The 13937-nt window shown below is 36.3% G+C and overlaps 1 protein-coding gene across 1 annotated transcript in view; it reads left to right on the top strand.

Annotated features, from left to right (window-relative positions):
* The window catches only part of POLN (DNA polymerase nu), an 88323-nt gene that overhangs the window by 41230 nt on the left and 33156 nt on the right, over positions 1-13937 (top strand). Inside the window, exon 19 of the mRNA XM_059470180.1 lies at positions 13249-13331. Within this exon, the coding sequence (XP_059326163.1) occupies positions 13249-13331 (83 nt within the window). The remainder of the gene's footprint in view (positions 1-13248; positions 13332-13937) is intronic.

Below are 13937 nucleotides of genomic sequence, written 5' to 3'. Positions count from 1 at the left end.
AAACTGTTCTTTTGTCACCCTTCTCAGTAGGTTTTTGTTTCTCCAACAAAGTAAATACCCATATTGGCAATATTGAGTCAAAAACCAGGAAAAGTATCTTGATTTAGCTAAGCACTTAAACACATCATAGCATGATATGCTTCATATAGGGGCTTCATCCTGTCTGACTTCTGCCTACTTTACTGCTTGAGTGATTTTTTAAATTAGGACAGTACTGTTTCAGAGTTCCTATCATTGGAGCATTCATCCATACTTAAAATATTTGGGTAAGTCCTTTCCTTTGTTTCTTTAGAATCTGCCTCAGACAAATGGAGATCCCCAGTAGTGACAAGTTCAGCTGCATCCAACAGAGCACAGTGCTGCCCTCTATTAGGGGTCCTGAGTGCAGCCTGGCCATACAAATGCAACTCTGTTATTTATGGCTCTGAACAAGCTTAGTCAATTTAAGCTTGAAGTTGTTGTCACTGTGATCCATTATTTGCTACAGATATCCCTAGTATCTGCAAAGTGTATTTATGTTCTATGTTTTATGTTCTCACGCCTGAAATAGAACGCTGATATGTCTGTCATAAATGGCCTAGCAGATTTATGAGACCATTTTGCCCTTTCTAAATTATAACTATGAACTAAGATGGTGAAACATGTAGTCTCTATATCCTCATAAACCAAGAGGTTCAGAGGAAAAGACCCTGTAAGCAAATGGATAGAAGTGAAAGTCCAATACTCCTATATCCAGAAATTTAGGAAAGGGAATACCCAGGTGGTTTATAGTCTCTAGGGATAACACTAACATATGAAACAAAGAACATTCTCTTGACTACATTACTTCTCTGAGATTTAATACTAATATTTCTAGATGGTTTGTATTGATTTACTGTTATCTTCTCATGGTAAATATACCTTTTCTTTGGATGATATTTGCTATTTGAGAATGGGAGAAATTAACAAAGATATTTTGTAAGTTGCTTACAGTATGATCTACTTGCAAGCATGAATTTATTACTGCTATAAATGGTGAGTGTTTAATTGTGTGAGAGTAGAAAGGTAACTGTCCCTGTGCACAAATTTTCCTGTGCAGTGATAAATTACCTGGGTATTTTATGTCATATATTCTGTGCTATAGATTGTCTGTAGATCCAGTGTAATGCTACCCAAGTTATTCTATGCCTCAGAAAAATGCCTTCAATAGACAACATTGTTAAACAGTTGTACTCTAATTCTTTTTCAGTATGGAAATCAGAGAACACACAAAAAGTCTGCCTGTATGCAGTGAGTTTCCCTTAAATTCTAAAAGTAAAAGAATAGGAGAGTAGAGAGATTTAAATAATTTCTATATTGTAATACTTACATGTTACTATATAGTAGAGGAGTACATCTAATACTGTTCAGTATACAGATGTGTTGTGTATTAAAAGGTATAATAATCTGATAACTGCTGCCATTCCAGTATGAAAATGGGCATCCTCTTTAAAGTATCAGTGTCTAGCTCTGAACTGTAATTTAACCTATACACATTAACTACTGATAGTGAATTAAAGTAACAAGGTAGTTAGTGCATACTCTTTAAGGGTGATATTTGCTCTGATGATACCAATGAAAGGATGGTTTGTGGCAGTTGTGTGCAATGCTTGCACTCATGGCAGCGTTTGAAAGAAGGCTGGAGAAATTGATAGTGGTCTAGTTGCTCCTGTTTCACATTGAGATCTGAGTTTTGTAAGATCCAAACCACAAAATACTCCCTTCTCTCTCATCTGTCATCTGCTCCCTCATATTCATGCTATTAGTGCTTTCTTTTGTGTGGTGATGAAGAGCAGCATGAATACGTGAGCTTTTTCCAGGTATTGAATTTACCTTGGATATAATAATTGTTCACCTGAGTCTGTGTGGCTTTCAGAGAGTTTAAAAAATTGGCTCCAGAGAAGAGAATATATCTCATTATGTCTTTGTAGCCATAGCAGTTTATATCTAAAATAAAGAAGTGTGTAATTTTCCTGGAATTCCAAGGGATTTATAAATTCTTTAGCACCAATTATTTTGAAAAAAAAAATATTTCCATTTTTATAGTGTAGGCTTGGTTGGCTGATGCTTTTAAGACATGGAAAGGTCTTTAGCTTATACTATCCATACCACAATCTGAGGAACTTGAACACTTCATTTCAAATAACTTTGGGAACTGTTTATAAAATGTTCTGAACATGAAAGTCCCTGTCTCCTCAGCTGGTATTTCTGTGGTATCATGGTGATATCTCTTCTGAACTGTTTTGTTAGAGACTGACATGCTGGTTTTGGAAATTACTTAAGAAAAAGCCTAGAGAGAAGCAAAGCACAAAATTACTTGAAATTAGCATGTTGAAAGGGGAAAAGGCTTTTTGTTATGTTTTTGGGTGATTTTTTTTTAATAAGTTCAGCCATACTTGTATAAAAAGACAACAGTGCAGGAAGATTTGGTTTGTTCTTCACAGAATGTCTTCCTACAGGAAGTGTGGAAATTTATTTCTTTACCACCTGCAAAGCAGGGGGTTCACAGAGCTGATTATATCCAGTGGTGACCAGGTGAGCCAAACTGTTGCATGCTGGCAGTTGGTCTGGTAGGAACTGTGACAAAATAGGAACTCTTGTTTTTCCAGCCTCTTGGCAATTCAGGATGCTTCCTGACAATAGCTCTATCTGCTGATACCCTGCTGAGTTCTGAAGCACACAGGAAATAAGCAGAGGTATTTTGGATATTCCTGAAATTAATCAAAATAAGTCCCCATGGGCTGAATCATACAAAAAGATAACTGGGTCTGTTTGAAAAAGATAAGGTCAAGTATGCACAAATGCTTGGTGGTGGGCTGACTAAATATATACACACCTGCCCATATCCATTTCATATGACTTTGTTTCAAATACCTTCTTTGTATTGAATAGATTAAAGATTAATCCTCCACAAAATAGTATTTTTTCAGGTTAATTCATATAACTGTATGGTATAGCAGATATGGAATTCAGTTAGGCTGCCTTCTCAAATAGCAAGAGGAAAGGCCAGTTAATCAGGGATAAGTTAAATAGATTTCTGGGAAGTGAATGCCACATCTGCAGCTCAAGGGGTTTTAAACAGATATGAATATTTGTCCTTCTATATTAATTTTATGAAAATATTATCAACAAGCTTGAACAGAGTCATTATTAATCAAGAGATGTCACCTGTGTATTTGTTAGGTGATTAAGGAATAATTAAATGATCATGCTTATCCAGGTGGATTTTTACTAAGGAAACAGGAAGAGCTTTATCTCTCCTGTCCCCACTAGCAGACATAGAGTTACAAGATTCAGCCACAGGGTTACACAGCTCCCTTTACCCCAAGCAGAGCTCTTTTAGTTTTGTCCTTTGTCTAAATAATGAGCTACGCCAGTTTAGGGTTCTTAGAGCCCCATATTTGTCTAAAGATTTTTTAGATAATCCAGGCTATTTCATACACTTGCTATTTCATACACTTCTAATCTTCTAGGACATGGGATCTCTTGGGTTCATGCATTTCTCCCCTTTTTTATGAACTTAATGTCAAGTCTGAAATGAATTTGAGTTAATTCATTCCACTTCATCCATTGCAAAATGGCAAAATCTTTGGTTTTGGAGTTGCAATGAAGAAGAGACATTCCATGCCACTGAGCACATATAAAATGGTGAAACATTTGCAGTATTAAGACAAGTTACAATCAATGTCTACTCTTTACTGGGGAGTATTTAAGGTTACTTCTAGAATCCTTTGAAGAGAGTGGAGAAAAGTTTTCCTGTGTGTTACATGGCAGCCCCCTTAAATAAGTGTAAGTGAGCATCTCTGCTGAAGTCTCCCTTTAGAAGTGTGTGACTGTTGTGATCCTTCAGCTCTGAAGTTTGGTTCTGTGACTCAGCCTGTATTGATTCACTGTAAATCAGGAGGCCCTAAGCTCAGTGCTGCCTGCTGGGACACTCACTAAGGTTTAATATAACATTTCTTTCATTAACATTTACTTGGCAGGCTTTCTAATCCTATAACAATTTTTAGTTAGTTTCAAGGCTTCTACTTACTTTCCTTTGGTGGAACAGATTATGAAGAAGGATTTTTTGCTATATATGTATAATTTCTATTCTGATCAATAACTAAAATATCTCTCATCTTGTACCTTTATTTAGAGTGATACTGATAAAAAGTGTGGAATCAGTAATTTGTTTCTTATATGCTGTTAAGAGAGACAATTTCAGTTTGAATGAGAAGGCATGCTCTTTTAAATCAAGTCACAAATTCAGGGACAGGTACTATGTACAGGTATTGTCATTATGAATCTGCCATTTAATAACTTGTTTGGTAAAATGTTATGAGTGAGGCTGTACCACTTGCAGCTCCTGCAGCTGCTGTATGTGGTAAAAGGGGAAGATGTTCAGTTTGCCTGCTCAGAATCAGAGCTTTAAAATGTTTAAGTTCCAAGTTGAACACCTCATAGGTGTTGGTGTGGAATATTTTAACAGTGTTACTTTTGCAGCAAACAGATTTCTATGTGTTTTGAAAGCTCATTTGCAATAGTTGATATTAATGAAATTTAACACTTGTCTTACTTTGCACTCTGACAGTCTGTATGACAACCTGTGGAAATTTCACCTTGTACTTTACACTGCCTTGTAAAAAGTGCAGCTGTGGCTTTAGTTTAGACTGGCAGATGAAGCAGAGGGAATAAAATCTTCAGGAAGCATAATGGCTTTTGGTTTTAGAAGGTTTAAATAAATGAGGCAGTTAACTAGAAGTTTAAGCAGACAGCTTAATTTTAGGTCACATTGGGAGCTTATTATTATTGCACATTAAATGCTTTCTTAGCCTTCTAGAGTAAATGAAAAATAATGTTTTACAATTGCCACCACCACAACTAAAACAGAAACTAGAGAGAAATCAAGCTCTGAGGAGGCTGGATAGTCCTCAGTTGTTTTGTGGTGTCTGATAACTTTTGGCTTTGCTAATTTCATAGAAAGGTTTTGTTGTGTATGAAACTCTTATCTCCAAACAGTCATGTCCTTCTAGAGTGACTTTGATAAAATGCTCTGTTTTATGAGCACACTCCAGAGCTCAGTAAAATATTTCTGTTTATTTCATTTAACTCAACTTCAACTCTAGTGCCAAGCTAAATTTTGATGAAATCAAGACTGTCACAGCAATTCATTCTTCACTTTTACTTTTGCCTTTAGTTCAGTGTTGACCCAAGGCATAGCAGAAATTTAAGCTGAAAGAGATGTTTATAGAGAAGATTGAAAAAATGGGATAGGAAGTTTCTTATCCCTCTCTGCAGGATTTGTTCAAGACCCTTATATATAGCATGACTGATTTCTTCCTTTTTTGATTGCCCGGCCAAGATATTTCAAAGTCTGTCTCTTATTTTTTTTCTGTCTTGTGAGGATGCAGTTTGATGTAATGTGACATCTCCTCCTTCCCCTGCCTATTTTTCCTGAGCAAACTATACATTGTTGGAACAATATGATAGCTCTATGTTTTATTCTGTGTAATGTCTGAGATAGCATTACATCATCTTTTGATTATATATTAAGAACTCTGCTCTTTCTGTTTCACTTTTCTGGTATTTATCTAAAGGCTGCTCTGAAGGTCCATCTCTTTATGAGACTTTTGACAGGTCCAAGATGAGTAATTATTTGATGCTCTGCTGCAGCTGCCTGTGTCATCTCCCAAAATGGCTGCTGCTCTGTCTTAACTATTTGAAGCTTCTTGAAAAGTGATTTGTGATAAGTAAAGAAAGAACTCCAAGGGCATTAATTTGCATTTGATCCTTTGATCCCTGTTGTTTTATACAAATGGCCTCTGGGAAATTTTATGCCATCCCAGTTTGCATAGACCTCTTAATCCATTAACATTTATTTGTTCTTTCAGTGATAGTGCCCATCACTCTTGATGCTCACACCAGCACCTGATGTGGGGAGTTAGTTACCCTGACTTCCTTCTCTTCTGTGCTCATAGACCCAGAGAGACCCTAAAATAAGACTGCCCTCATGGCTCAGAAATAAAAAAAGACTATGGGTATGTGAGGTGAAAGCTCTTTTTCTTTTTTTCCAATGGGGTGAAGGAGAGGCAAGGTGAAGGTTGCAGGGTAAGGTGTGTTCTTTCAAGTACTTATGTCAGTGTCAGGGATTTCCTGCTCCAGCTGACATATGTCCAGAATTGTGCATTTTTACAGAAAAATCTTCTAAGTGGCCTTTTTCTAATGAAGAGCACTGAAAATAAGTGCTATCTAATTTATCTCTTCAGTATCTGATACCTGAAACAGCAACATGCCAGTAAATATCTTCATAAAGATAATGGATCACTTCAGTCCCAAATTAATCTCTCAGCAAGTCATTACTGATGATAGCTATAATTTATGATATAATCTTGTTGCAATTGCTTTATCTGGTTCCCTGCTACTTTAAAATGTAACAACAGAAGACTTCTGACCCTCATGGCAAACTGCAAAGTCATGTCTTTATCTTCTTTAAAATACATGAAAGTTAGATACCATGCTCTTTAAAAGGAGGCTGAGAACTAATGAAATAAATCTTCATGCAGTGGATTATAGAGGCTACTCACACAAAATAAATTATTTTATTATTAGGTACTGGAAGAAGTTTTAAAATGCTAAAGTGCTTCTGGATTCTTGCAAAAGTGTTTTATTTGGGTTATAAAGATTTTCCTGTGCTAAATACATATAAAAGAAATTAAACCACAGTTTTGTAGGGTGGCATACCCAAAGGGAAAAGAGACAAAATGACAAAAATGTTTTAGAGTTGGCTGTAGTCTGGGAAGGATGACATCAAGATGACAGCTGTAGTCTTTATTTCAAAGAAGCTGAACACAAATAAAAACTTTAAAAAAACCTTCTTATCTAAGTAAAACACAATGTTTAACTCCTGAATAGTGTGTTGTGACTCTCTCCCCTCTGAGCCATGGCTACATGACCCAGTACTTACATGGAAGATCCATGCCAGAGGTCCTCCATCATGTGCAGTGGTTACTGCAAGACAGCTCCGCCTCTGCTGATGCCAGGGTGAGGATAAATACACATGGATATAAATGTAATACTATGTAATACTATTGCCTTCAGGTAAGGAGGAAGAGATGTGAGGGATCTGCTGTCCTATGCTGTGAGGAGTTTCTTGATGTTATTCTGTGACCTTTTAGCTCACTTATGCAAACCAGGTAATGATAAAATTGCAAATCCAGGCATTTGACATAACCTTTGAATCAGACATGAGAAGTGTTTTGAAGTGACATAGATAAAAAAATACAACAAAAACTAATATATTTAGGTTGCAGCAGAAAGGTTTATCTTTCTGTTACTCTTGACCTGCTGTTTCCCTTCTGGCAAGATATTAGTCTGCATTTTAGTCTTTGTAGATGCTTTTTTTCATAGAATCCTAGAATCCTACAAAGTTTGTGTTGGGAGGGACCTGGAAGACTATATAGTTCCAGCCCCCTACCATGGACAGGGGACACCTTCACTACGCCAGGATGCTCAGAGCCCATCCAGCCTGGCTGTGAACACCTGCAGAAATAGGGAGTCCACAGCTTCTCTGTGGAGAGGTTTCTTTCCTATTTCTAGAAAAGTATTTTAGCTGTATTTCCACTCTTCTGGGCTTTCTAGAAAAATTTCATTTTTCATCCTGCTGTCTCCATGCTCTTGTGTGAAAGATAATCTCATTACTTTTTTTTGAACGTAGTTGTGTAAATGCCTCATAGTTATAGAAAGCATAGAAACCATATATTTTACATTTCTGTATGAAAAAAAAGATGGGCTAATTTTACATATCTTATGTCTAGCTCTTGATTGATACAACACAAAAGTAGTGATACATTTTGATACGACAATGTCTTCAGGGAAACTGTTTCCCAGCCTCTTCCTTTTCTGTATTTTGTAGCAGAGATTAGCCAGGCAAAAGTAATTCCAAGTTAGCTTCTGCATATTGCCTTGCAAATATCTGAGAAAAAGTATGCCTGAGCCTTGTCAGCATTTTCCATGAGTCATGGAATAGCAGCTTTCAAAAAAATTGTTTATTCTTGCTCATTGCATTAGCAGCAGGTGAACTGGATTACAGGTAGTCCTTTTTTTTCCTGTATGTCTTGAATACTCATATACTTTGTTATATATATATATGTTATATATACATATAAATATATATATATATGAAACAGTATATATATTCTGACTGCCTCAGATATAAGGTCTGCTAAACTGAAAAAGTGAACTTTCAGAATTTACATGATCCACCCAATGGTGATGCTGCTGTAAAACTGGGCTTTTCTAATTTTACTGATTACATAAAATGTCCATACCTGTTTCATATCCCAACACAAAGTTCCAGGCAAACTTACTGAATATAACACACTCATCTGCTATTAAACAGCGACAGGTGGTGGAAAATGAGATTTATATAGTTCACTGATGAAAACATAAAAAGCTGTAAGAGCCATCAGATGAACAAAAGTGTACTCACTCATACATTGACTCATTCATTGGACATTAATGACCACATATAAAATGAATTTAATGCCACTCCATCTCATTTCCCACACCAACAATTCACAGCTTTGACTTGGATGAATTGGCAGATGCAAGAGAGCAGCCAAGGGTTTGTGGCTATTATGAGTGAGCATAGCTTGGCTGGAGTGTAATGCAGATCAAGGCAGCACATGCCTGCCAGATATTGTGTCTGAGGTGTTTGTTCTGCCATTTCCTGTGCATAAACAGTTGCCTTCCGTCCCCACACAGCGTTTCCCAGAAATTCTGGAATGTCTTATCGCATTCTTTTAAGAGTGATTTCCTCCCATTTCTACCTGTTCTCAAGGTTTTATTTTGCCATTGCTCATATGTTATGCCCTGTGGCCTCTTTAATCTTAATGGGTTTTTATGTGTTTATGTTGTGTGAGCTCATTTCTGTATACTAAAATTCATGTTAGTTTTTTAATATTCTGTACAGGTAAAAAATTAATCCATTGAGATGTTTACTCTGTATTAAATGTGCTATTCCAGTTTACAGTTAAACTTTGTTAAAATTACAGATATGATTGCTGTATATTTTTGGGGTATAAAGAAACTTGGTGTTCATATGTATTAGTGACTTAAGACTGAATTCAGTAGAAACTCTTTGAGATGTCCATTAGATCCCATTAATAAATGAAAATGTATAGTGCATTTTGGAGAAATTATGTTAATATTCAAAGTATTTTCTCTGAAAAAGTAATAAATGGTATATACCTCCTTTTGTTTTGTATCTTCACTTTATTTCTTAATCATAATTTCATGTTATCCTTCTTCATTGTTTGCTAGAAATTTTTTTCTCCATGTTTTTTACTCTCAGAATTAGGCAGCTATTCCCTTTTAGACAAACAGTACAATTCTTACTAGAGCCACCTTTTTAAAGACTCTGTATCTCTACTCTCACCGTGTTTGTTAGATATACTACAATTTTTGTCTGCAAGTTGTTTGCTGCTCTTACAAACCTTCCCAGATTGTTTAGCTCTGCTAACTCTTTCCTAGGATACTGAGATTTGCCAACCTGAATATGTCTTCCAGCACTGAGAACTGTTCTTTTTTCTGCCTAAGAGATGTCTATAAAATAAAGTACTGTAAGGCAAAGTACTTAGAAATCAGTGCTAAACAAAGTAAAGGACAAGCAAATCAGAGATATGGAAATAGCCTGAGGCAAGTATGCAGGCAAGGACAGGAATGCAGAAGGTGAAATACTGCACATTTGGAGATTTGAAGATGGTGAAAATACTGATTATGAACTTGAACATTTCCCAGCATACTTGAGAGAAGGATGTGGAAAAATGGAAAAATGTTTCATACTAGAACTAGTAACTGCATATTTATTTCCTGCAGGCCTTCAGGAATTTTGCTGTTTCCACAACAAAATCTGCAGCAAATTCTTTTTCCTCCTAAGCTTTTTCTGTACCAATTTCTATAACATTGCATTAACAGTCTTCTTATTACTCCAGCTGTACAGACAGTGCTGGCTGGGCTGGAGTCACAGCCTCAGTGTCACTGCCCAGCAGCTAAGACTACTTTATGCCTATTAACCTTCCTTTTTCAGATTCAAATCTATTTAAAAAAATGCATTTCCACTAAAGATCTATGTTACATATACCACACTTCAGCACTGAATATTTTCATGCCCTGGATGGCTTACTAAAAACTTCTTATGCAAGTATGCAGATCACAATGTCTTTTTATCAATATTTTGGGTGTTCCATGATGAGTCCAAAGGCAAAATAAAGATTTTATCATTAAATAGGTTCTCACAGTACCCATTACGACAAATCAATTATCACAAACCTAAATTAGTTTGTAAAGGAAACAGGATAAAGCAGAAAGCCCACTGGGGATTTCTAACATGGCTGCTGCAGTTCTGAGAAACTGCACACCTCCCCTTTAATTTTATTGTTCAAAGGAATAAACAGCCTTCACCTCAAACTGCAGGAATGCCTCTCTGAATTACAGAAGGAATCAAACACTCTAGGAGAAGCCAATAATTGTCAATACAAAGAGAAAAAAAGCATTTATTAGGAAAAAAAAGAAGAATAGTTATGATTAATGACTTCTGTTTGCTCAAGCAGTTTTGATTTATATGGCAATTTCATACCTTATAATTATGTATTCTTTCATGTGGTACATAAATTTGCAAATACTCAGAGTGGTACATGTAATGCCTCTCTGTCCAATGCTCACATTTCCCACTGGCATGCTTGGAGGTGTTGACTGACCATTTTGGTTGTAACATTATATTGAAGGAAATATTTAAGATAAGGCTCTGAAATTTTTATTTTTTCCATGTGTTTCATGACTAATCACAGACCAGGAATTGCTAAATGACTGTTGGATTGCCATGATTACATGATGCATGTACATCTGCACCAATAACTGTGTTAGGCAAGGTTTTACTGTGATTGCTGACACTGCCAATCATCATCACAGCAATGAGACTATTTCTGGTTTTTCCAGTCAGCCTTCCAAGCTGAAGCTTGGATAATGCAAAATCATAATCAAAGTTCTAGCAGCAGTTCTAATTGTGCACAAATCCAGTTCTGGTGTCTTTCACTGCTAAAACTTCTCTAGAGCCACCAGTCCCTCCCAGCAAGTCTCACCTTGTGTCTCCCTCAGCATCATGGTCTGATGAATATCTTTATTCCCCTACAAGTGTCCACAGTTCTTACCCACTGTGTCCTTTCTGTTGTAGCCCTTCTTTTCCAGAGAAGTGAGCAGCTGATGTACCCACTGCCTCTCAGTTTTCTCTAGCCTCTGACTTCAGTAAATCTCCAAGTAAATTCTGCTCCTGTTCTCCCATTTCTTGCCTGGTCCAATCCAACCTAGTTCAAATTATGCAGTATTAGGAAAGCAGTATTACATTTTTAGGCTTTCCCCAGTTTCAGCATTCCCCAGTCTTAGTGTTGCATATCAGGTGATATTTGCTCTTACCAGATTCTATTTTCCCTTGGGATCAATGCTTTCTCAAGTGTCTGTGTAGTTCTCTGCCAGGTTCTTCAGGAAATTCCTGGAGTCTTTCTGCTGGAGATTGTTTCAGGAAATCCTTAATGATGTCTAGTTTCCTAATTCTGCACTTATTAGCTCTTATTGCCACTTTGTCCTTGTATTCAGGTACAACTGAGAATCTCAACCTATTGTATTCAACAAGATCCATGAACTTTTGACCTGCCACAGCTAAGAAAGTAAAGTGTAAGAGTCTCAAACTAGCAGAATGATTAAGTGGGAACAGTCTTCATTACAGGTGGAAACACTATTAAATTACTCTTGTTTCTCAGCTAAACTGAGCAGTGAAAAATTTTGTTTCATCTTTAAGCAATTAGTAGTAGTCAACAGAACAATGTGGGCTTCTGCAAAACCAAAGACTTTTTGTCCAATGAAGGCTGGAAATTGTATTCAGTTTTATTTTTTCTCTTCAAAAATCTGTACTGCTGTAAAGACTTGCTTAAATCTGATTTCATCCAGTGTCTGCCTGTTTGTCATTCAGAATGCCTCATTATACCAGCGCTGAGCATAGGCTTGGCTAAAATCAGTGTATGAGGTATGCAAGCAAAAATTTGTGGCTCTGCTGATTTTCTAGAAATTTGAATATCTTAATAGTGGCGAAAGACTTTCCTTGAAGAAGATTCAGAGAAATACACCATTTTCTCAAAGTTCCTCTGCTAAAACCTTCACAGCAAAGCATCTTTCATGACAAAAAAGCTTTCATAGCAAACCATAGAAAACTTTTAAAAGTTTTAAAAATGTGACCAGACTCATGAAAAAAATGGACAGTCTCCTGAGGAGACTTTTTCTCAAATGGTGCAGATGTCATCAAGTATCTCTGATAGCAATTAATCTCCATGTTTCAAATACAATTTTTGTAAGTATTTGTTTTCAGAGAGTGAGTGTATGATTTCCCCCAACACCATTCCATTTAAACCAAATGGTCAATATTCTTCAGTGCTTTCAGTTGTTAATAATTTCAGTATTCTTTCTGAAGCATTTTGATAAGGAAAACTATAGATGGCACATACTTGATGATTGCAGAGTCATAGCTTTTCATTTTTCACATTGCTAAATCCATTAGCATTTTTGTAGGACTGTTTTATATCAGTTGGGAGAGAATGGGAGCTGGGAAGGAGGACACTTGGCTGGGAGTAATCTGGATGCACTCTTGAGTTCAGAATCAGCCACTGCTGCTGTTTTATGGAGCCTTGCTATTGTGGAGCTCTGTAAAGCATATGGAGCAAGCAGTGCCAGTTCAATCAGTTATTTCTTGAGAAAAGGTTTGATATTTCTGTTAGTGAAGCCTTGAATATAGCCTTATTTAAACAAGCTTTAGGTCAGACTTCTGCTTTGAGTCTCTAGACCCTCACATCTTGAAGAAATGCTGCTGCTGGAAATTAATTTTTCTCATGAGCCACTATTAAATCCTCCTCAACCTGAAAAGCTAGTAATATAGTAGTAGGATTTTTCCTAACCAAGAATTTAATTGAAATGGAAAGAAGAAAATTAAAATTAAAATAAATGGTTTAATTTACTATGGACTATCAGCATGAAAATTTGTAAAGAAGTTGTGCATTCCTGGCTGACAACAAAAGCCCTCAAGTACATCTACTCATATCTTACAATTTTGTAGTTATTGAATGATTATTGACTTTAAATAAGTTTTCTGTGGGGATAACAACTTAGTTTTAACTGAAAATGTGTGATTTTTGTTTGTTTGTTTAGGAAAGGGATTCCAATTGAACAAGTGAAACATGCTGATAGAGAGCAGGCAAAGCGAATCGTTTACTCTGTAGTTTATGGAGCAGGTAGGCATTTTTAGAAAAAACCCAGCCACTGTAAATTTATACTTTATTCATAATTTATATAAGTAGACTGAATTTATAAAGGTGAGTAAAAGTTTATCAGAGTATTGCATTTATATTTTTATCCAGTATTATCAAATTATCTACTCAGTATAAAAATTAAGAATTTAATGTAGTTACATTGCCATATACAAAGATTGTCTGATTTTGTATTTATTTACTGCTGATATAACTAAAGCATATATCTAATTTTGAGTGGACTTTTTAATTAACTAATTAGCTATAATTTTCTTAGCATATAGATAGAGATGAGAATAACTGCAATGAAATTTTAAAAACTCCATTATTGTTTGAAATCACATTTATAGAATCAGAGAATGGCAGAGATTGGAAGGGACCTCTGGAGGGCATCAGATCCAGCCCCCTATTCAAGCAGGGCTGGTTGCCCAGGCCTGTATCCAGTGTCTTCAGGGCTGGAGAAAGGGCTCTTCAAGGCTCCACAGCCTCCCTGGGCAACCTGTGCCAGTGCTTGCTCACCCTCACAGTGTAAAAGTGTCCCTTTACTTTGAGTCTTAATGTTTGCTACCATTTCTTTACAACTGCAGAAAT

The sequence above is a fragment of the Ammospiza nelsoni genome, chromosome 4, assembly GCF_027579445.1.
Source record: "Ammospiza nelsoni isolate bAmmNel1 chromosome 4, bAmmNel1.pri, whole genome shotgun sequence".
NCBI classification, from domain to species: Eukaryota; Metazoa; Chordata; class Aves; order Passeriformes; family Passerellidae; genus Ammospiza; species Ammospiza nelsoni.
This window is presented reverse-complemented; position numbering and strand designations above follow the sequence as displayed.